General features: G+C 45.4%; 1 protein-coding gene across 1 annotated transcript in view; it reads right to left on the bottom strand.

The window, feature by feature from the left end:
• The window catches only part of CACNA1B (calcium voltage-gated channel subunit alpha1 B), a 303,786-nt gene that overhangs the window by 118,212 nt on the left and 160,898 nt on the right, over nucleotides 1-24,676 (bottom strand). The window contains exons 10-16 of the mRNA XM_075111828.1: nucleotides 23,978-24,052; nucleotides 21,917-22,006; nucleotides 17,836-18,045; nucleotides 9,160-9,272; nucleotides 5,661-5,773; nucleotides 1,433-1,564; nucleotides 490-562 (exon numbers count right to left, since the gene is read on the bottom strand). Of these exons, the coding sequence (XP_074967929.1) occupies nucleotides 490-562; nucleotides 1,433-1,564; nucleotides 5,661-5,773; nucleotides 9,160-9,272; nucleotides 17,836-18,045; nucleotides 21,917-22,006; nucleotides 23,978-24,052 (806 nt within the window). The remainder of the gene's footprint in view (nucleotides 1-489; nucleotides 563-1,432; nucleotides 1,565-5,660; nucleotides 5,774-9,159; nucleotides 9,273-17,835; nucleotides 18,046-21,916; nucleotides 22,007-23,977; nucleotides 24,053-24,676) is intronic.

Genomic DNA, 24,676 nt, shown 5'->3' with positions numbered 1-24,676 from the left:
AAAATGCTACATTATTTCCTCACTGCCTGGAGCTAGCTCAGACCTCTCTCTATTAAGTTATGGCAACCACAGGAGATAGCGAAACAGGTCAACCACACACACTCGCTGTCTAGGATTTCTGACAGGGTGATTTATGCAGCGGGGCATGTGCAAGTGCTGCCATTGCAGCGTGTAACCCCAGGCAGGGGCCTCAGAAGCAGAGGGCCTGGCCACACACAGCCTTCAGGCTCCGCACAGAAACATCTATTTTATCAGTAATTTATTTTCCTAGAAAGAAAAAAAATCTTTTCTTCTGGTTTTCCTTAATTCCATAACATCGATTTTTAATGATGCATTGATTGGTCAAGTGTGGCAAAACACATAAGAAGGAAGGACTTCCCCTTTCCTAAATTCAATGGATTTTTGGGGGCCTCTTTCCTCCCCCTAAGCAGGAAGAGATGCCCAAGAATTTCTTTTCTAAAGGTCACTCAGGACAAGGGATGGCTTTACCTGGAATACTGTGAGGATGGCAGCAGGGAAGGTATCAAAATTCGTGGTTGGTGTTTCATCTTGAAAATTGAATCTAGAGAGAAGTAAGAAACAAAACCAAGAGCAGTAAGGGACAAGCAACTCTTACAATACTGTGTAACCCAAGACAGAGGGCAACGTCTGTTCCACCTGGCAGTAACACCCCAGGCAACCACAGCAGGGAACATGGCATCTCTGAGAAGATGCTTAACAGAACTATTAGGAGAAACTCAATTTTATTCCTGGAGAAAATTCTGATACCTTGAAGTTCATTTTCATCCACTATTAAAATGAACAATCAAAATCTCAAATGCTTTTTGTGGAACAAACCATTCCAAGATGTAGTTGTTGTCCAGTGCAAAAGCCAAAATTGAAATCACCCTCCTAGTAGGTCATTTAATTTTAATTTTTTTAAGGTAAAATAGTGGCTGATTAAAAAAAAAATGCTATTTCATTACAAAAATTATACTGGAGTTTGAATGGTGATATTGTGACAGGTTTTTTCATCATAACTGGCATTTCTTAGTGGGAAAAAAAAATCAGATTCAACAAAACTGTGTTTTCCAGCAGAAAAATTGTCCAAGTAAAAAAAAAATAATTCTGTTGCTCTTTCTGTCAGGGAAAGAATTTGCCTTTCCCCTCACAGCAAAGTGCTGCCTCCCTCAGTCCTCTTTCAGAGGTCTGGGGGTACACAGGGACTACGGAATGACACAGGAGCGGTGAATTAGAGCAACGAGAAAGAATTCAGCTCCAGGAAAAACAGCAGAACAGGAACTATTCTCCTATAAACCAGAGGTCACATCTCAAGCCCAGCAAGACCGACATCTGCACACAGGATGTGCGTGTTTTGAGCCCTGCGGCTCCTCTACCCCTTGGGTATTGCTTTCAGATTACGCCTGACAGGACAGTGATTAATTAGACTTACTGTCCTCCAAAGAGCTGCATCCCCAGCAAAGCAAACACCACAATGAACAGGAACAGCAGGAAGAGCAAACTGATGATGGACTTCATGGAGTTCAGCAAGGAGACCACCAGATTCCTCAGGGAATTCCAGTACCTGCGTTGGAGATCAGAGCAGCCAAGAAATAACAGTAGCAGGAGAAGAGCCTTTGGTGAGAAACAAATACCATCTGTTTTTTCTTAATTAAAAATAAATTGATAAATTAAAAGTGGAAGGGCATGGCAGGGCATATCAGCATCTTTAAACTCCCCTCTATGATTGGAAAATACAGCTCACTGATGGGCAAAACCTCTTGTAGCATCTCAAGGGCAGAGATGGCCACCTCGGTGCACGTGTACCTGTGCAGAGCAGTCATCTGCAGTGAAAGTGTTTGGTTTAATTTCTCAGCAGCCCCTTTCCTGGTATAGATTTTGACCGTTCTGCATCTTCTCATCCAGCGTGGCAGTCAGCAAAGGTGTCAGAAACAGGGATGTATCGATATCATCAAGGTGAGACTGAACGTGGGGGTGGTGAACCCCTCCCTTCGTAAGACACGAATCGGGAGTGAACAGCTCATTTCCACCAAGATATCTTTGCAGAGTGTCCCTCCAACTTATCAAATGCCAGTATCCACAAGGAGACTTAAAATGCCACATGCTTAAACATTTCTGTAGACTTCTAATACACACATTCATGCACAGCGATGACTGCTTTCAGTGTGGGGCCATTCAGCCACATGGTTTCGGCATCCAGGACCAAGCAACCGCCTCAGAGCAGGAAAACAAATCCATTACATTAACTCCAGCACGGCAAGAAGCAATGGCTTAGCCAGAATTCTGACTGACACATCCAATCTGCATCTGGCCAGATATTGAAGTTCGTTTGCTTTTCTCTCCCCTGTCCCCAGAGACGGCTCCTGGCACACTCGCAGACTCAGGCAGGCACGTCGAGTGCCAGCGTGCTGGGGAGGGTGCTCAGAAACAGCTCTCTTTCCTGGCTTTATTGCCCTGCTGAGAACAGGCAGGGAGCATTTATATTAGGAAAACTAATGAATCAGAAAATGCAGAAAGAGCTATTAAGCAGAGGAGCTCTTTGACAATCTCCTTTTGGACAGACAGGCATGCAGCACGATGGGACTGGTGCAGGCAGTAGGAAATGAGTGGTTTGGAGCCATGTCATGTGTCCTCCGTTGAAAGTTTTGAGTCTGAGACCATGGGGAGAAATTTGTCTCTATCTTTTTCTCTAGTGACCTCTCTCCTTTCCACCGCCTGGTGCTGGGAGCTGCCATTCAGAGGTCACTCTCCACCATGCTCTGCCACCCTGCCCTGTGTCCCCTCTGGCTGAAGTTCTGGAGACAAAGCCATGCACTGAGCTCCTTCCTGCAGTGAAGCTGTGGGCATCCGTCAGAAGGAAGCCGTGGGTTTGTCCGATCTGATGGGGGGAAAGCTCAGAGCTTGAGTCAGAGATGCAGAAACGCCATCCTTTCTCTTCTTTTCATCTTAATTTTCCTCCTTTTCCTTCCCTCCTTTGCAGCTAGGAGGACTGAAGCACCCCACACTTCTCTGTGCTGAGGATGATACAGGCACGTCCATCCTAGGGGAAGCAGGATCTTGCACTCCCGTTGCACCCATTCTAAGAAAATTTATGTCCATAATACAGTGACAGAGGTTTCAGGGGAAACTTTGGGGTCTCAGGAGAATATCTTCAACCGAAAAGTTGCAACCAAACCTACTCGGTGTTGGCCCCTAAGCAAAAAGGGCTGAGCTGCTCTCCTTGGAGAAGGAGGAAGGGTTTGCTGATCACACAGCTCTCTCCTGCTTGACACAATGGCTTCAGGCAAAATCTGCCACAAGCAAGGTGTTTGCACCTCGCAGCTGACACAACCAGACAGAAAATACATGTGGAGGTTCTGGAACAGCTCAGCACCAAGCCCTGCCTGACTGCAGAGCGCCAGGATATAACGCAGAGTTGCATTTCTACAGATGCCAGGCCCCATTTGGTTCTGTCTCAACAAAGATGAAAACATGTGAAGAAGCTGTTTTTCCCTTGTCCTCCTCAGTGAATTTTAGCCCCCCTTAGGCTGCGTCCCCTCGTAGTACATCCTGCTGTCACCCTTCAGGTAGGCTGTAATTTAACTTTTTAACTATTGCATCACTTTGCTGTCTGCAGTCACACTGATTTGGGACATATGAATCAGAATGTCCAATACGATTATATAAAGCAAAGGGTTTCTATTGAACACAGAGGAAGAGGAGGAAAAAAGAAGGAAAAAACAAAACTAACCAAACAGGGCAAGGAGCTTCAGAGAGAAATTGCTATGAAAGAAGCTGAAAAGGGGAAAAAAGAAAACTACTGAGGGTCGGGATGATTTCACAGTAAAGACTGTAATGAAAGCAGGTGAGCAGCAATCTGTGCCTGGTGCCATGGCTTTGGTCACTCCCCATGAGCTATGCTAGGGCTGAGCTGTACAGCTCACGTGCTGGCGTAATGTGGCGCAGCACAGCTGAGATCCCCCCGTGTGAGCTGGGGGGGACCTGGCTTCTGGTGACACAGTGTCATGTCAGGTGAAAAAATCCACGTAACTGTCAAAGGAACTTCAGCGTCAGTGGGGTGAGAATTTCACTCTCCTGAGAAGGGGGAAAGCACTCAGCTGGCTCCATGATTTGCTTTGTTAAGTTAAATCTCAGGCTTCATCCCTTTATTATGTTGGCTAAAATCCTGAAGAGTCAAAACTCAAAAAGATCATTTTAACTTTCAAAAATGTCCACATTTTTAAAAAGTACAACACGCAATCAGATACACTGAATCTCAGTAGTTCTGGGTAAAATTAACTGCTGAAAATGAATTGCTGTGAATTTGCTACAAAACCTGGAGTTTTCCGTAGATGAGACTAGTGCAAAGGAAGACCAAGAGATACTTTTGGGGCAAGTGCCCACCTCTTTTGCTGGACCTTTACAGAGCTCAATGTTTCAACGCCTTTGTCCCACAGTACAACAAACAACACAGTATCACACACAAATCTTGGATCTGCATAATGCTTAGCAGATATAAATCAGTAAAACCTACAAAGGGAACAAACCCCATGTTTGAATAGCTGCAAAAGTACCTGGTTCCTTCAAATGACTGTTTTGTTCAAGTGTGGCAACCTATGCTTTATCTATTTAGGGTGGGTGGGTTCCTTTGGAGGGAGGTGCTATTCCTCCTTTTGGTACTTCAAGCCAAGAACAAGTAAAAGTATGATGGAAAGAGAGGAGATCTGAGGAGGTAATGGTGTAAAAAAAAAAAATAGAAAAGGAAAACAACAACAGAAGCACCCAAATATGTAATCTATTTCCATACTACAATTTTGAAATCCTGCAGAAATTGCTCTAGATGGATTTATAGGTTGCACAGTACCTGTTTGCTAATGCCAGCACACATTAACGCAACACATGAGCATGAAAACAATGGAAAAGCTGTAGCAACCCTACTCTAGTGAAAATTCAACTTCACAGGCTCAAGACTGAAAACCTCAGACGTTCCCAGGCCAGACACAGCACAGGCAGCAACACAGTTCATATTTGTGTCAACACGGAGGTTCAGGCACCAGGATTTAGTATCCAGCAATAACCAGGGTAGATCAGTTTACCAGTTCCTAAATACTTAAGGAACTATCACCACATTGGCAGCACTTATGGACAGTGAGCAACCAGTGGGGCTTAGAAAGTAAATAAGAAACCTTTCTCTTTTACCAGAAGAAATAAGGGTTCATTTCATGAGATTTTTGTTTTAAGCAAGCTTAAAAACAAAGAAAAGTAGGATGTTCTCATGCAGCCCATCGCTACACTATGGAGCCCTCTCTCTGCCTAAGGGTAGACAAACCTGTACACAGGGAAAAGGCTGTTAAAAGTCCTTGTGGATGCAAATTCTGCCTCAGGAACTCCCTAAACTTTCAACTGCCAGAAACCCAGACTGCCCTGCCAAGGGAAGGGCAATCCTGCACTTGCAATTTTCTTCCGCTCCCCCACCCACTAGAGCCTGAGCAGACATAGGCTGTTAGGACAGAAAAGACCTTTGTGCCAGCTAGTACAGGGTTTGGGGGATGCTGCCTTTGGGGGTGTTTGGTTTGGTTTTTTAGAAGTGTGGAAAGCAGTACTACTTGCTGCGGGGCTGGTGATACAGATTTCATATGGTACAAAAAGTCTCGTGTGAGAGAAAAGGGAGCTGGACTTACTTTGTTACTTTGAAAATCCTCAGCAGTCGAAGAGCTCTCAATACGCTGATGCCAAATGAGGTACCTGGTTTCACTGCAGCCCAGATTACTTCAAATATACTTCCCACAATGACCTGCAAGAAGAGTCCATTTTACATAAGGCAAAACATCTGCTTAAGTTCTTTGTGGTGTAGCAAGACAGGCTGAGGAGGGATCAAGAATCAGAGCTTAGGCTGTGATGGTTTTCCTATGAAGGCCTCATAATGCCATTCATTGCTTCAGCAAAATCACAAACTGAACAACTCACAAACCTTGTTCAAACTTTCTGCAGTCAGGCCTAAAAAAGGACAATACCTAGATGCAGGACAGACGCATAGTGAATGTCAGGTAGGAACTTGTTGCTTTCTTCTCTAGCAAGCAAATTACCTTAAAGTAATCTTTTTTTTGAAGGACACCATGATCTTTTCCCCCCCTCTACACTGGCTCGGCTACAAATGCCACCACTTCATTTTCCCATGCCATGCAGCCGGTCGGTCCAGCCTGCAGCAGGGTCACTGCCTCATCATCCTCGACCATCAGAAGCACCGAAAGGCTTCACCCACAGCACTGCAGAACAGCAAAGAATGAGCTCTGGGCAAGACCCACCAGAAACTTCTGGCAACTGAGAGTTCTTAGGAGACCAATTAAGATAATAGCTATTAAGAGACCCTGCAAAGCCTCTAGCATGCACATCCAGTCATCTGCCAGGCCCACAGCTTAAGTTATTACAAAAAATTGTCCCCAATCAAAGAGGGTTTTTTAAGTTTTGTTTTGTCTGTTTATTTGCTTTAAAACTGGTAGAGAATTAACCTCAAGTGATAAAGAAATCTTCTCTTCAAACCTTTATTACAAGAAGGACAAAACAGAAATGGGTTAAGCACAACTGAAAGGGCAATTATATGAACACAGGTTACTGCCTGGTTAATAAGAGAAGACAGGCATTTTGCTGCCAATTACTGTTATTACTTGCATTAGCCTAGCATTTCAGAGCTCCCGTGGACCGTGGTCCCCAGTTACGTGAAGCACACCATAAACACGTTATCACTGGACCCCCGTGAGCAGCTTGCTTGTGCTGTGAAAAGGAGTGTTAATGGGAAGTCAGGGCCAGCAGAGCTGTGTGTGAGTGCCTGAGCCGTGCTGGCAGACTCAGCAGCTCAGAAACCCCTTTCGTAAACCGAAACCTGGATGTCTTTTGAAAAACACAGCATTGCATGCAGCTGCTCTGCAAGAAACCCTGTACCCTGAGCTTCAAGAAAATGTAGTGGGAAAGGGAGATATACAACAGCTGCTCAGCCAGTCGCTGCCATCACAAAAAGAAGGAACTAAAATTTCTCTCCTGCAGCCTATCACTCTTGGGAATCCCTCATGAATCAGCAAAAACCTTTCCTTAGACCCTCCACATCTAACACTGATAATTAATTTTCATGCCATCTCGACATGGCCTGCTGGGAGTTGTTTCACATGAGACCCCACTGGACTGTTTCTCCCAAGACTGATGTTGCTCTGATTTGTTGTTTCACTTTTTGCATTTGAACGGTTTCATCTCGATGGTTTGTCAAACTAAACTGACTACAGATCTGTGAGATATTCCAGCGGGGGTGAAGTAGCTGAACTAATTCTGGGGGCTGGAAGGTGGGTGAGGAGGAAGAAACATAGCTAGAAGTAGGATCCCAGTGGATTCTCTAGAGGAGGAAGAATTAGAAACAGAGCAACAGCTTTACCTCCTGGGAAACACTCGGCAAAGCTTATTGCCAGTGCTGCACTTACCATCGTGTGGCCCAAAGCAGAGACACACGGTTTCTTTCTTTCTTAATGCAAGCTCTTAAATCACCTGTCGATGACTATCAGGTACCAGCTCTTCTTGTTGTGGAAGGAGCATCATGGATACCAGAATCCAGGGAAATCGGCAGCAGCATGGGGGCAAGCTGGCTGCAGTTCAGAGCCTACTTAATCCATTGGTGAAGGACGTCTGTCTAGTGCCTGTCACTAGACGATGCAAACAAGGCAATGATACCCTTTAAAGTCTAACTAGGCAATATTGCTTGGCTGCCAAATGTCTTTGACTCAGCTTAGGGAAGCTGGGTTCTTCCGGCCTTCACTGAATTTAATGAAAGTTGGGCGCCAGCCCCCTTGTATTCCGTGGGCACACTCTCCATTCCAGCCTTTGCAGGACATCTTGCCAACAGAGTTGAACTTTTCCATGACTTGGCTGTCTCTGCCTTCGGATTAGGCAGCAACTCCAAATGTGCAGACATCCAGTTACCTTATGTTATCTGTGTTATTTGTGCTCTGGTTTCCTGTCGTGGCAGTTGGAATCTGTGCGTTACCCTTTGGGCTATGCAGCCAGAAAGAGCAGCACAATGCATTTCAGTGCTCTGAGCCACCAAAAGCTGCGACGGACACCCTGAGAGGAGAGCCCGGTGCTTGGTGCAGCCTGATGCAACACCCCAGGCTGTTGGACGCAGGTGACTCCTGGTGATTCTTAAAGCCTACTTAGCTCTGAGCTTTACTTTTGAACACTACCAAAAAGAGAAGTTGGCTTTAGCTGTACGCTTGGCTTTAGGAGTGGTCGCTTAAAAAATACCTCCTCCTACCTTGTGGGAGAAGTGCTGTTGCAGGGATTTTAGTCCCATGTGGAAGAATAACCACCCCCAGTGTTTTGGCAGATAAAGACTAGAAACAACAGACTAAATCCTGGAGAGAAGTGCTAGATGACAAGTACAATGAACTGAATGTTTTCCCCTTGTCCATGGCTGCATCATTAGTTTCATATCTGCTTTGTTAAAGAAACCTTACGGACCGATTCTCGCTCTGGGATGCTGTGCTCAGCCTGCACTAAAGAGAAGCTGAGTTAACCTCTGTGAGCACAGATTACAGCCTAGTAGCTTTTAATGAATAAATTAACACCTACATGAAACGTTCTTTGTTAGATGGAGTCAAAACTGGCCCCACTATTCAAACTTTAAAGCTATGTTTTAGCACAAAGGGGAGATCCAGTACTTCTGCAATAAAAGGATGTGAGCTATTGCCTTTCTGTCACTTGACTGTGTGTTTAGACTCCTACTTCTGGGCACTCATGTCTGAAAAGTGCTGCCTATGTGTCTTGAGGTAAAGGCCATTAAATGGATGATGGGGGAGATAAGCAATAAGATGTGTGAGTTTTTTGTCTTTCAATCACCTCATTTAAATGGGAGAGAGAACGTCTCTGTAATCAGAGCATTTACTGGTGCTGATGCTGCGAACACCCTGTAGCTCACCGAGGAAATGAAATCCCCAGCTGTCACATTTCTTCAAGAAGGATAACAACTAGGGGAAGCTTAATGTGTTTCACTGCAGCTAATTTGTACAATGACTACTCTCCACAGAAGGCATACTTAGAGCACCATTTCCCATGGATTCCCATACTCACCCTTTAAATGCCCAACCCCATTCAATACTGGAAGAGCCACACACGTCACCCACACAGCTGAAGCCTACTCACCCCAAAGTCAAAGCAGTTGAACGAAGAGTGGAAGTAATTTCTTGGCCCCAGTCCATACATCTTCAAAGACATCTCAGTTAGGAACAGACCCAGAAAAACAAACTCTGCGAAATCTGGAAACAGGAAAAGAGATTAAATTAGTCGACAAGACCTTGGTAGACAGATCTGTTCAAGTGGGGAACAATGGTAATTTTTCACAACCCAGACTGCCTCCTGCAAGAAGAAAATCCCTTTGCAAAGGCAAACAAGACCCCGAGGAGAGCTTCACATAATTATTTCTATATGCACATGAGCTGTATTCAGCCTTCAAGAACTGTGAATGCAATGTTTCATGTGTGCTGTGGGAAGGCCGGTATGAGCGTTAAATAATATTCTCATCGTCTTTGTAAAGAAATTTCAAAAGAAAGCTCTGGATCTAATATTTCTAAAGGCCTAATTTAATGGCACAGATAACGTTTTGCAAATGTATGTTTGGGACTTTTGTACCTACATGACATGGGCACTTTTAGGAGCAGGATGTAAGCTTTTGTAACATCCTCTCATGATAAAAATACCTTCATACCCAACAGAACTGCTGCCTCTGAAAGCTCATATTCAGAGGTGTTGTGTCTACTGTTAGCACATAGCCACATTTATTTTTATTATGCCTGTATAACCATGTAATTATGGAAGGGCAAGTTCTGTTTCCTTCTGCTTCACATATCACAGGCAAATAGGCTGTGAATCTTTTGATGGAAAATTTATCACCTATGATGAAGCAAAGGGCAGAAAGAACATAGCTGGAGACTTCAATTTCAAGATCAAGTTTTCAGGACTTGAAGCTACAGAAAACACTGCCTTTGGCATTTTTAGTAATGCAAGTTTAGATCTGGAGGCCAATAAGCAACAGAAACAATGAAATGTTAAAAACAAACACAAAAAGGGCAAAAAACCTCTAAGTACCAAAACAAACCAAATAGCGTAAGGCAAAGCTCTCCCTCTAGAGAAAAGAAGAGGAAAATGATCAAACTTCAAAGGGTGGAGATTAATCACATTGCTTAGCGCACTAAGTTCTCAGATGCTGTAGCAGCACGGATGCTACAGGAGATCCATCTCCTGTAATATCAGTTTTACAATTACAGGAGTAATAAAGGTGGTGCCAGACTTTTCTGAAAGGTGCACATGGACAAACAGGGGAAACAGATACAAGTTGCAACAAGGAGAAGTTCAGCTAGATCTTCTTTAATCCCAGGTACTTTATACACCTCTTGTAATATGTGGCTTCAGCTAACGAGCACGGGGAAAGAGAGGAGGGAACGAGGGTCCTTTCAAACTGCACGGCTTTCACTCCATTAATCGCCTTGCACATTCATGTTGAGGGAGCATGGCTGGCCCAGGTCCATCTTGTGGTGCTTGTCTTTTTAAATTGTTTGAAAAATGTAGCGTCGATTATCAAAAAAAAAAAAAAAAGGGTTTTAGATTTTAAATTAAAGGCAGTCATGAAATATCATGGGCATAACGTTAACTGAAATCCAGGAAGCATTTTAACTAGATGAGAAAGGTTTTATTAACACTTCAGCGAGGAGTCTACAAGGACACTTCTGCCAACATTTGCAATAGGGAAGGAAATACCAGGAGGGTATTAATTATACCATGTAACCTACTCTTCTTGAAAGCAGGGACAGAAAGGAGGCTATCAAGGGCAAAGTGATTACGTTTGAGGAATAAGATGACAAAGTGTGAGGTCAGCAGACTTCCCAGCCTTTCTCCTACCAAGAGGTAGGCTCCATCAGCTGGATCTCAGCGCTCGAGGGAAGGCACGGTCACACAAAGGAGCGGCACACCTCCACCTCCCTTTGAGCCTGGAACATGCTAGGAGAAGCATGTCCACACCTGCACCATGCCTCAACTTTTCTCTCCTTTCTGACATCAGACGCAACAGCTCAGTGAGCAAACAGTTGTTTCCAACACAAGGGATCCCAGAGCAGGGAGTTATCAACAGTTACACAGCAACCCATCCTCCTATACGAGTGCAGAGGGTGTGAGTAAGCGACCAGATGAACCAATGTCAGGCATGAGATGGCTGAGAGGTCTAATAATATAAAAATATAGAATCTTTAAAAAACACATGTTTGGTGGTATTGAATTTCCTTCACATAATGAAAAAGATCACAACTGTGAATAGTAAGAACGTTAAAATCCTTAATTATTAGAGCTGACCCTCTAAACCAGAAGCTTAAACTAACTCCCAGGCCAGATTCTGAACTTCCATTCTGCCCCCACCCTACACGCTTTGGAAAAGGTAAGAAACAGAAGGCAAAACTCCCCCAATAGAGCAGATGCATCTTCTCTGGGCATGCAAGAATTTAGGCTGCTGCTGTCACCTATTTCAGCCCATAGAGAAAGTTTGCACCAGCGTTTGTGCTGACAAGAGTCTCTCCCTTGCTGGGGAGTTATCACACTTATCTTCAGTTTCATGGTCAGCAGAGCTCAGCAAGCTCGACGGTGCTTATTGGAATGACTTCACTGTACAGTCTCTCTTTCACACGGGCTGATATCAAGCCAATACTTTGAAACTGGTGGCCTTGCTTAGTTAGCAGATAAGACTTAAAATTGTAGGGAGGAGTTGTATATTAGACCTAGAGAAGGCATTGCACAACCTCCACCTGCTTCGTATCTCACTCTGGCAGGGAGATTCTTATCCCCGTACCTGGCAGCAGACCCACCTTTAAGAGTTACACTGCAGGTACACAATGTTTTCTTTCACAGAATAACAAAAAAACTAGGTAGGGGGTTTTTTACTGTAATTTTCACCAACGGATCTCCGTACACTTTGCCAAGACTATTACTGTCATTTCAAAATAAGAAAAAGGAGGAAAGAAACAAGGATTGAGATTGAGTCACTCATCCAGCAGAGGCATGTACAAAAACCAAATATCAACCAGTGCAGTGTTGCATCACCGGCCTGACACATCCTGCAAACACACATGCCAAACCAGAATATCATAGGAGGAAAAAAAAAGCAAGCAAATGGCCTCTCCAAGTAGAATAGAATCAAGAAATATTTGATTAAAAACCAAACAAATAAATACGAAACGTTAGAAACTCGGAATATCCAAGAAACAACTTCCTTCTGCTGCTCTTGAAAGAACCACGCAACTTGTTCTTTCGCAGCTGATGACTCCCATCAAAAGCAGAGCTCAGAACAGGCAGCGATAGCTGTGCTTCAGCAGATGCCAGGTACTACAAATCACGGCACTATGAGGACAAGGGATGGAGCCAAGAAGGCAAGGAAAATATGAACACAGTGAACTCCTTGGGCAGAACGAATTGACACAAAACGAATCAGCTTCTCCAGCGGACGGATCAGAAAAACAATTTCTTCTGACATGGCCCTGCCCATATAATTGAAAATGCAATTTCATTGTTTGGACGTCCTGGTATTCAGACCCCACATGTAATTTAATCTGCATTAAGCAGAAGCATTTTGTAATGTGATTAAAGGAAAGAAAGTTTGATACAAATACTCTTATTTAATTTCAAATTTGTGCTATTGGCAAAGGCCACGCTAACATCTTTTTGCCCCATACGTTTTAATTAGATAGTTTGCAGCTCTTTTTTGTCAATCACCCATGGATTAAATCCATTTCTGCCCCATCTCCAAGTCCGATGTCATTAGGAGCAGGTGCCTAGACTGCTGCTTGGGTTTCCTCTGCTCATCCTCCACGTGCATTAAGCCAAGCAGGAGGAGAACCTCAGCAAAGTACAACTTCCTCCTCTCTGACAAAGCAGACATGAAATGTTCAGCAGACATAAATAAATATGTTCACTTCAGAAAGCCTTTTCCTCGCAATTGCAAATGCTGCATATTTATATCCAGAGGGAGCTGGCTACCTACTTCAAAGGCAAACACAACATCAAAAAGGGCCTAATTGCACCCAACACATGGTTCAGCATCACGCAGCACACAGGCAAAACATTCTCAGGCCATAATGGCTAAAATACTGTTTTCAAATATTGTATTTATCAGAAAGGAGACATTCTGGATCTTGTTTTTAGACAGATAAATTTAGGAGCAAGTTAAGAATCGCGTAGTGCTAGCTGGAGAAACACGGAGAGAGCCTCTTCGTGAAGGGCACCCACAGGGGAAGGGAAGCCTGCTGAGAGACTCCCAAATCAAACCTTACTGGACCAATCCTAAAACCTTCTTACCATGGTCCCTAAAGCCTACCCGGGGGAAGCCAGAGAGCTCTGGCTCCAGTCGTCTTCCACAGCTTTAGCCAGAGGAAGAGGAGACCACCACCACACCACCTCTGCCGGCCTACTGCACAGCACAGGGCACCGAAATGCATTCGCCTGTTTCCACAGCAGACTTACAACTTTGGCTCAAGCTACAGCATATGTTTTTAAAAGACACAGTCCTGACTGAAAAACCCTCGATGCTGCACCTCCACTGTGTGCCCACGTTATGGATTTTGCTGGTTTGTTGCCCCTCCAGCTGCAGATGCGTCTTTGTTGCTATCAGACCTCAGAGATGCTTTTCTGGGCTAGGTTACAGGGTTGCCTTCTGACGGAAGTCTCTTTTTTTCTGAGAATACCAGCAATGGCAGAAATTACCACAAATGGATGACAATCATGGGTGGTTGCATGAAATATATACTTCTATAGGGAACTGCAACTTATTTAATCAAAGGTCCATGCTTTGGTGAGCAGAACACGCCACATGTCCATGTGCAGTATGAGAAAACTGCTGCTGCAATGTGGCACTGGAGTCCTTTCCATGCAGAGAAGGAAAACCTCTGATCTAATTTGGGGATAATTACAGGGGCATAAAGTATGTCCTGTTCTTCACCATACCCCAAGAACTCAAAGAATTTCTCATCAGCTCTTCAATAAGACTAAAGAAATTCCAAGCCCCCTTCTAAAGCTCCTACAGTTCCTTTTTCAAAGCAGTTGCAGCAATATGGAATATCAAGCCAAGAAAGCTAATAAGAACAATTCAACAGCAGAAAAGTTTAAAGAAAACACCAAGGGAAAAATAAATCAATGCAGACCCGTAGGCTTTTACCAACCATTCTTTAAGTCAAATTAATTTGTAATGTAATTAAACTTTTCCCCAGAGGGACAGGTATAATTGAATTAGAGGTGCCTGGGTAGAGTTTCAGGGTTTAGCGGATCCTCCCAGACTTTACCGCACTCCTCTCCCACTGCTACAGTTCACGGAACTCATCAGTTCATTTCTAAGCACCTTCCATGAAACAACGTAATTAGAATTGGCTACTACTTTCTTGCTCTACATCAGACTAGCCAAGCCCTGCTCCTCTGTAGTGAAGTTCACTCATCAGGGATTAACTTTAAAGCCATTTTTTAAATTCAGTCACTCTTACAGTTAAAGGATTTTGCCAAGTATTTCTAGGAGCTGTTAAAAATCCCCTGGTTTTGTGATATCTTGTTCTGCCTATATCTAATGGATTTGTGCAGAAATCTTGGGCAGAACAGGGCTTTCAAGGAGCGCTTCTCAAGGGCTAAACCACAGCTGGGCTTGTTCACAAGTGCGCTTGCTACAGGGTTAACCAGGCTGGCTGCCGTTCAGTGCACGCGGGAGCGAGAGGAGCCAAGTCCAGTCTCACCACGATTGTGACAACAAAACAACCAGCTGGTCCATGCAAAGTCCCACGTACCTTAAGGTGTAAAATATTCTCTGCATTCAGTGTTAAACTTCAGATTGGCAGGAAAGATTATGCTATGAAACCAATACCACCCCCCCAGGAAAGCGGGCAGAAACCTTGAGGTCGTTACTAATGCAGAGACAGGCATGAATACAATACTCCAACTCATCACCCTGAAAAGGTGGGAGGGTTTGGAGGTACGGGACCTTGTAATTGAAGAGGTTGAACTTGGAAGACTTTTCAGTGGACAATTCTCAGAAGATCTTTGCTCTAAAATTGTGAGAAAATTAAGAGAAATTTATCTAGGGTATCTCAGACTGGCCATGACGACCATTCATTTTGCATCTCCGGCTTTTATTCTCTGTGTCATGGTGGCTAATCTTGTACCACTCCATTTAAAAAGCCAATGCTTACAGCTATACAAGAACATCCACAGAACTTGTGATTCCTCAGACACTCCAAGTTTTGCCCGTGACCCACCTCTGTGTTGCCCCTCACCAATTACAGTGTGTTTCTAGCCGTGTTTATCTGTAGCCACTGGTATTTCTTTTAGTGAATTTAAGGGATTGCTTTGTGAAGAACCTGTCCAGGTGTTTCCTTATTGACAAATGACACAAATCTTACACGTAAATGTCAGCACAATGATGCTAAAACATACAAAGGGCAGAAGAAACACAGGAAAGCACGTATGGCTGGGAGGATGCTGAGGATTTAACTCCCAAGAACACATGGGTCTTTGGTGTTTTTCAGGCTTTTCCTTTAAAAACTAGTCAGTGGGATCACTTGTTCTTAGCTAGGTGCTGCCCTAGCACCAAGAAACTAAAGTATGCTACCCAAGGGTTTCTGAAACTAATTCACAATACTGGGTGTCGTGGACAGATGCAGAGCTCCTGAAAGAAGGGTCCACCCCAGTCCTTGCTCCCAGGCACAATCTGATTCCAACATTCCCTATTTCTTGTCTTCAGCTGAGGTAGGTTGGGAGCCTAATTCGTGGCCTCTCTCCCGGATACGTTTCCCACCGGGAGGTGTACCTTTAATGCTAATCAACAGAAACACCCCTTCCAGCTCTCACATGAACACTAAGTAGGAGTTGTGGGCTTGTGGATCTATGCTCTCTGAGAAAAGTTACTGCATAAGTTGTTCCCGAAACTGAATTTGTATATGTGAAGCCTTCTTTTTTGAGTTGAAAGACTTAAAGTGTTTGGTTTTTTTTTTCTAGACAGTCAGTCCTAATTCAAGAGGAAATCCTAAGCCTCAAACTTCTAATTGCTCTGCCAATCTAGCTTATTATTTCCTCTGTTAAATTTAGGAAATGAATAAGCAAGACTAACTTCTCTGTGTGGTGAGTCTCTCTTTTCAGTCTACATCTTGCAAAACAAAAGAAAAAAAACAAACCATAAACTAACAAAAAAAAAAAGAACCCAAACAACCCCAAAAAAACCTCCATACCCAGAGCTGAAAGAAGTTTCTGTCCTTCTTATGCATCTCTCATTATAGCTGCAGTTACCTGGTGGTCTTAGATATTTCAGCAGATGTTATAGGGAGCTTTTTTGAAGTCAGAGCAGCTAGTATTTTTGACCTGTTAAGTCCACTTAAAAACCTTCAAAAGTTTGCTTCCTTATAATAAGGTAAGACCTGAGGATCTGGGGTTAGAAATGTTTAAGTATCTAATTTATAAAGAAATCAAGAAAAATTAGGTAGATAAGTGTCTTTAATGATCTAAGCCAAAACTATTAAATTAGACTGTTTGAAATATTTTAGGGTTTTTCCTATCTTCTGTTCTCTTGTTTCAGAAGTTTTACTTAACAAATTCAGAACTAGCCACATCCAAATATCAAGTGCTGAACAAAAGATTTGTTCCTGGCCGTTTTATAGAGCCAGAAGCGGCCAATGCAATGGCTCTGTCTGCCAGAAACAAACTCTCCATCCCTTCCCTTCAGAAGGAAAAACTTGCAGTGTCACCATATTCTTACTTTACCAATTTCTACAAGTTTTCCAGCTCTAGGAGTCATCGCCTACGATCTTCACTAAAACAAACAAAAAAGCTCTGTCCCTCACCTTCCGCATTTTTTCAAAACAGGCTTCGTGAGCAAGTCTGCAACCTCAGCATAACACTGGGATGCAAAAAGCCTCTGATTGCAGAAAGCTGCCTCCATTTATTATTCATCATAGGACAAAACAATATGCAATTTTTTAAAAATCATACTTCAAAAGCACTTACAGACTATCTGAGGCCTAACCTGATTGGTGACCACAGGAACCAGGCTAAAATAGAAGCTTTTGCACAAATATAGTCTAATCTTCTTTATGGTATTATTTCTATTACTATTGCACATCTTTTCACAGAAGGGCATCATGACATCTATCCCTTCTGATCACACACCATTAGTAAGGAAGACACAATTATCAAAAAAGACCTTCTGTAATGTTGCAACCTTTTAAGGAGTATGACAATAATCTCCACAATTGTAGGGAATTAGTGTACGATCTATAAGCAATAGACATTTTTATGTCCCAGGAAGCACTGGCCATTGCACATGCTGCTACCCCAGGGACATCAGAGTGGGCAGAGCTTTAAGTATGTCCATAACAGAAATCATCCATGGAGGCAGATCAGCTGCAAAGCGGCATGAATTTTGCAGTTCTCTGCGCAGATGCTGATTAAACAGAGAAACCTCCCTTTACCCAAGCACAGAGCCATTCCCCCTCCTTTCGTAAAGCCTGCTGCAGAATAAATCCTCCTGCCGTGTCACAAGATTTAAATGCGGTTGAACCGGAAGTTTCAGGTAACATTGAGGATAACATTCCCATCCCAAACCAGTACCACGTCCTGGTGGATTTTTTTTCTGAATTGTATGACTCAATTACTCATGGGTTACTAGGACCACTCGTTCATGCGTTTCTGACCCTCCCCTGAGGGAGGCACAGGAAGCTGAAAACCAGACCTCGTGGGGATGTGACAGCAGAGCTCAGAGTGATTGAAAATGCAAGGCCTTGTTAGAGGAAAGGTGGAGCCCCCAGTACTCACATAGCGCAGTGGTGAGCTTCTCAGGCTGGTCGTAGTGCACCATCGCCACACAGAGCGTGTTGAGGGCCACCACGCAGAGGACGATCCAGTAGAAGCTCTGAGCTTTCACCATGCGCCGAATGAAGAACCGGAACATTTTCTCTTTCCTCCTGAAGTAGGACGAGCTCTCATTCTTCCCACTCTTCAAACTGGCACGGGCAAAAGGAGACCCTGGGACAGAAAGAACAGTCACCATACCACATCCAGGTGGGCAAAAGGCCGGAGGACGTTCCTGGGCACGCAGGCCCTCTCCCAAGCACCAGAAACACGGCTGAGCAGAAAGCTGGGCACACTGACCATGGGCTGAGCAAGGGCGTCTCGCTTGCAATGACATCATGAGGGATGATGGCTGGGGTTTTAAAACTTCATGAATGAGCACCCAGCTCCACCATCTAAAAAAACTGGGCTTCCAACCTTTTGAGGCAATCTTGATTGTCCCAACTTAACTGGGACCAGTCCCCGGTTGACTGGCGGGACAGAAAGTACCAGGCATGGTGGTATTTCTGCCTGTGGTGTGGAGCGCATCCTCTTGGAGCTGGGTAGCTGGCAACAGGAAAGCTGGTCCCTATTTCCCCTGCTCCAAGGACCAGGCAAAGACCCAGCCCTTACTACTGAATTGAGTGAAATCTCCTTATTTTACTCTCCAAATTCCTGTATTTCTACAGCAGAGGGCTCAATCTGCCTCCATGCATCATATTTTGGACGCAGCTACTCATTTGTATCAATTCTGCCTATATCAGCTACATTTCGACTCCAGTCTGAAACCCTGGAAAAGAGTCAAATGTTTTAACAATAGGAAGCTGACGGAAGAAATGATTTCTAATGTAAGCTCTCCCCCTGTGGCAGCAGGCACTGCTCAAACGACTGATGGAAAGGCAATCTCCGGCCAGTGCTGAGGCAGGAGAAATCAGCACACGTTAATAATAAACGCATGCCTCCGTTGGAGTTCCTCTGCAACGGCCACAGGCTCGGTTGCAAGCAGGGCAAATCGTGATTGCTGCAGGCTGTCCACCGCCTGTTTCACCATGTGAGACTCAGAAATTTCTAGTGAACCTTGTTTCAACATGGTTTGTGGCAAGATAATATGCTATTGCCCTTCCCCATCACGGGACAGAGCCTCCAACGCGTAGGGCTGACCAGGACACACACCGTCCTGTTCAGGACAAAACACCACGAGAGCAGGTGACTTGCATGGGCTGTCGTTGGAGATGGCTGAGTTACACGAACAACGTGTTCTGGCTGCGGGAGCGAAATTTTTGAGTGTGCTCCCTTACATTTCAACACTTGGAAGGGGTGGGAATCTCACCCTGTTTCATCTTGCAATAACATCAAACACAGCACCATCGAAAGGATAAAGCGTCCAGATGTGACAGTAAAGGGCTCTCCAAGCCTCACAGCTACACAAGAGCGTGCTGCACCGTATCCCCAGTAGAAAGCAAGCTCTCTGCTTCATTTCAATTTCTGGCCATCCACCAACATGCCAAATGCAGAGCTGGCCCTGGCGGGCTTCGAACAACCTCCTTGCTGGAAAGCTCAGTGTGCTGCTTCTGTTAGTTTGATAATCCTCCCTTTGGCAGTTCGAAAAGAAAAAAAAAAATCATAATGCTCAACTATTGCTTTAAGACAACAAAATAAACTACAGGTGAAGATACAGCCCGGACCATATCGTAGTACTGTTCAGCAGGTTAGGACCTCTCAGCTACTCAAGACAGGCTAAACTCTCAGATTTTCATGGAAATAGTCTGCTGCCTTTTCATCCCCTCTCTCCTGGCTCTACTGATCTTCCAGAAAAGAAAAGCATAAGTGTTTAAATGGATCTAAATGTAGAAAACATCCACTTCTCCAGACTTCTGTGTCTGGCAATCAAGACAACATCCTGCGCCTGGTACAGCATGGAGGGTGGCAAGAGAGAAGGAGCCAGCTTCTACCGCTGCACACTTATTAGTGCAGAAAGAAAGGCTGAGTTAGGAGGAAAGAGAAGGATAAATGTTAAGAACGACTCCAGAGAACACCCTGGGAAGTGTTTACCACTATAGCACTTTATAATGTAATTATAAGGCTCATTGAGGTACTTGTGTTTGAATTAAAGTGCAACGTATTCAGTCAACGGCCAGCAAGAGACCTGTCAAAGTCTCTACAACTCTGGTCTGCATCTTCATGTTGCGCTCACTAATTATATTGTTAGTTCTTCCACAGTCCTTATGCTCCCATCAGCAACATGGTATAGGAAACCATCCAAAAAAAAACCTTTTCTCAAAAACATGTTCCTTATGCGTAATTGCCCATATGATCTGATTGTTTATGTTATGCAGAGTTTCAGCCTTTTCAGGAGCCTGCAGAAGTATCTGCTTTATCCATTTCTTCTTTTCTGCCTTGTTCCACAAATCAAAATCAAAAACACTTTTCCCAAGTGGGTGAACCACTCGCAGAAGGTGGAAAGCACTGCTGTTATTTTCCCTGCCATATGCTCCCGAGACAGTTCCCAGCTCTGCATCAGATTATCCATGAGTCCAGATGCTCCGTCATCCGTTGCCGCCTGAAATGCTGAATTCAAAGATCTGTTTGCGTGGCATGGGTGCCCAGAGCCTGGAGGGACTTGGATGTGAAGGCAAAGATCTCATAATTATTGCAACCATGAACAAATGTTCCAAAAATGTCCATTTCTTGTTATCCATGCAGGGATCAGAGCTGCTCAGAATAAAACAAAACAAAAATGCACACGGTTGCTGCATTTTTGCCCTCTTTCAGCAACAAACTTCTCATAGAAGAGTCAGCATTTTAGCCACAAAACCTGCAGCCTGCTCAGCCCGGGGAACTGTGGCAGTTCAACGGTGGGTGATGGTGTCAGTAACATGCCGAACAACGTTCATTTCCTGCAACCAGATCTTCATTTAAAGGGGGGTGGGTGGGGGTGGGGGAAATCCAGCAGCAGCTGTAATCTCTTAAAATGTTAATGCCCAATTTCCAGAGAGCACTTGAGGCACTCATGCATGCAAGCGCTTACGGACATGTACTCTCAAACGTACGGTTTGTGCTGCCACTCTTACGCATCCAGGATTTGCTGCTTTGTGGTAACTGGGGTGCCAAGGCATTTCTTTGGAAGATAATGAGAACATCTGCTGCTTCAGCAGCAAAACAAAATACAGACTGAAACAACAGGGACAGGAATAAGCAAAATAGCTAACTCCGAAGCAGTCGGGAAGATGTGTCCCCAGGCAGCAAGTAAAAGCCTGTGACTGAAAAGTCTTTCTGCTGGTGTCCAAAGAGCTCCCCTTAGACAGGGTGGCGTGTGCTCAGAGCCTGCCTCCCCCTGCAAGCCCCAGACCGGCCTTCTGCCTCTCCACCTGGCAACATCTCAGGAGGGAACGAGCTCTCTGTCAGCTGCAGAACGAGCAGTACCTCTGCAGCCCTGACGGTGTCTTATTCTCCAGAGCTGAAGATACCAAATTCACACCACCAATGCTCCGCCATGCAGGCTGCCCCACTGCATTGGAGGTATGTGGGTAATTGCATGCACACAGGTGTGTATCTTCATATCCGGCTTTAAAAATGTAGAGAATTGCTTTAAGATCTTCAAGAATGAGAGAATCAGGGCCACTGCCCAGCATTTCCCAGGAACCATTCACACGGCAACGGCGGCAAAACCACATGCCGTGCATTAGTGGCAGATGTGACTAGGTGTCCAACTCCTCTCCTGCCTGCAACAGCTGAGGCTTAGCAGTACTGTCTGACATATTTGGGTTTCATTAGCATGAATGAGCATGTTCCAAGCAGAATCACAGCGTGGCCAACGCAGCAGGGGTTCTCCAAGCGTTTTGGCAGGGCTCTTTTAAAGGGTGCAGCATGCAAGAGCTGAGCAGGGCAGTGGCGGGGAGAGGGTGAAGCCATTTGCTTTGGGAAGTCGAGTGCTGCTGCAGGAGCAGGGATGATTCTCCTTCTTGAAACTGCAGTTTCTGGAGCAAAGGAGCCGCTCGGAGGAAACATGACATGAACACGTTTAGGTGGAGATCTAAACCTCGGGGAATGCGAAGCCAGTACTCACCAACGGAGCAAATGTCTGTGAAATGGTCCTCACCTTCTTCAGCATGAATCAGGTCATTTTTGCTCTTCTTTATTGCTGCTCTTTTCAACACTGTGTGCAAATTAAAGAGAAAATGCCCCGTGAGCATTCAGAGTGGATTCTCTCTCCCCCTCCCTTCACTCTCCAGGGCCAGCATTTACTTCCCAATGCCAGCTTAAAGCTCTCACACAAGGGTAAGCTGGAGCAAATCAGACAACTTACAACCTTGCAGGGCCTCTGCATGCTTCAATGCCAGGGTCCTTTATTTATTTAACCTTCTAGATCTTGAAGGTTTGCCAGGCACAGGTCTGCACGCTTATACTTCACCCCAGCAGATGCAGGAGGGTGGGGGAGTCACTGCAGCTGCTGGACCTTTTAGCACCGCAGAAAGGCTGGGCAGGGTCACTGAATCTTTCTGAGCCCCAGTGGGTTATAAGATGAGTTCTCCTATCCATTAAAAACATTAATGCTGTTTACAACGTGCGCCATTAAGAAGTTAGCGTTTACGGCGCTCGGATACAGTTTACCACAGAGCAATGCCTGAAGCAGCAGAAATGCTGTGTCGAAAGCAACTGCCACAAATCAGTGAGCATACTCTTAATAGCACCCACTGTACAGTTCCTTCCCTCTGGGGATGTCATAACTCTTTGAAAACACACTTTGTCCAACAGCATCTTTTGTGGGGAGGGCAAACATCGCTACACCATTTTACTCGACAGGGAAAGAGAGCTGCATCCTAAGGCTCAGACAGGTCTGCACTGTTCACCCAGTGCACGAGGGGTAACGCAGGAACAACGTGGACACTGGTCCCATGACCACCTACCTGCAAAACCTTGAGAACCAGCAGAAAAATCATACGTTGATACAGTTTTGTAACAGCTTCAAGACATACAGTAACTAAGCACCATTTGCTATCAGCAGTAAGACACCCCACGGTGTGGTGATACATACTGTTCAGAAGGCACACACAGCAAACCCACTCACTCTGCGGCAACTACCCTGGGGTAGGTTCATATGAGAGGTTCCCCTCACCCTACACAACGTTCTCTGCCTTGACGGAGAAACGGATGCGCTTCTTCCTCCACAGCTAAGGCAAGTGCTTTTGTCGCTTCAAGGAAACACCCAGAACATCACCCAGGTTCAGAGAGGCTCGAAGAGGAGAGGGTGCTCTGAACCTGCGGTCTGGATCCAATATTTTGCAAATAACAGCTTTTGCTCTTTTCTCCCCCAGCCAGCAGTGGGCTGAATCCTCAGTCCCAGCAATACCAGCTTTTGGGTCCTTCAGGCTGCATCTGTCCCAGTACACTCCAGCATGTCCAGGGCCATCCCCAGCACTGGAACATAAACAGCCCTGGAAGTAAAGTTTTACAACACTCCCTGGCATGAATTGAGCACCTTCTTCTTTATCTTCTCCCCACAATAACTCCTGCATGTGTTTAGCAATTAGGTCGTGCCATCTCTGCGGGCACCTTGGATGCAATGTCCCCCTGTTTTGGAGACTGAGACAACTGACCAGCATAGGTGTGGGCTGCTCCGTACCGCTTGGCTTCAAGGCTGGGAACATTGCTGGGCTCCTTTAGCTTATGAGTACACAAGGAGCCTTAGTATACCTGGGTCTTTACTCCATGGCCTGCACCCAACTCTAGTCACTTAAACCACTCAGCTTTTTAGACTACTCTTCCAGACACTCATTTCAGCTCGAGACTAACAGCCCTGGCTGCACCCGCGTGCCGGACAAACTTCCCCAGTGCACACACACCCACGTACCCGCACACACACACGACGATTTGCCAAGCACACCTCAGCCCTGACCTTCTTCAGCCCCAGCTCTTCCATCCCCGAGTCCTCCCCGAGCACAGGTCACCAGGTTGGACAAGGTGGGCTAGCAGCTGGGTGCCTGATGCCCCAAGGAGCCCCGTGGCTCGGAGCAAGGTGCAAAACCACCCGGGAAGCATCGCCGGTGACCTGGGCGTGTGGGGCTGCAGGGGAGAAGCACTGCCCCGCTGTGCCGCCTAAGCCCCTGGTGATTTGCAATCCACTCACTGTTGTAGCTGCTGCCGCTGCTAGTCTCTGCCGGTGCCGTGCCTTGTTGAATCGGCCCTTCCGAGGCGGCCCTCCCTGACAGTGAATGGGAGGAGAAAAAAAAAGAGGAGGGAAAGGGAGGGGAGGGGAAAGGAGGAGACATGGGAGGACGAAAGATGGTCAGAAAAGGGAGAGGGAAGAATCTTTAACTGAACTTTGACTGGCTGTCACATCCTAAGAGCTCATCGATCTGGAGGCACAGGGAGAGCAGTCCCCGTAGCCTTGCTGCACCTGTGTCCGAAGCTCGGTACCTCCAGCCATCCTGCAATGCTAGGGTCACACGTCGGAAGATAGGATCACCACACCCTGTTATGTCTTACTGCTTACAAGTAACAGGGGTCTTAGTCTCTTTGTCAAATCCATTTGGAAACCTCGGTTTAGAGCCCTGCCTCCTCTCGGTCAATGCATTTCTCTTCTGGCATCCGCTCTGCAGCCTACCCCCGCCACAACCTGCGCGTAGACACAGCCAGCCATGCTCGGCAGAGGCTGACAGCTGTCCCCACCACGCTGCGGTCCCACAGGCAGCGTAGGGACTGACTGACCCCAAGGGCAGATCCCCATCCCAGTGTGGTCTGTCACATAACTGCTCATCATCCACCTGCAACCTCAAAAGACCCGATACGGGAAAAGGGACTCTTTAGCCCGACTTATGCCAAGTGC

Source organism: Phalacrocorax aristotelis, chromosome 17, assembly GCF_949628215.1.
Source record: "Phalacrocorax aristotelis chromosome 17, bGulAri2.1, whole genome shotgun sequence".
In the NCBI taxonomy this organism is placed as follows: domain Eukaryota; kingdom Metazoa; phylum Chordata; class Aves; order Suliformes; family Phalacrocoracidae; genus Phalacrocorax; species Phalacrocorax aristotelis.
Note: the sequence above shows the minus strand (reverse complement) of the source record. Positions and strands in the feature narration are given on the sequence as shown.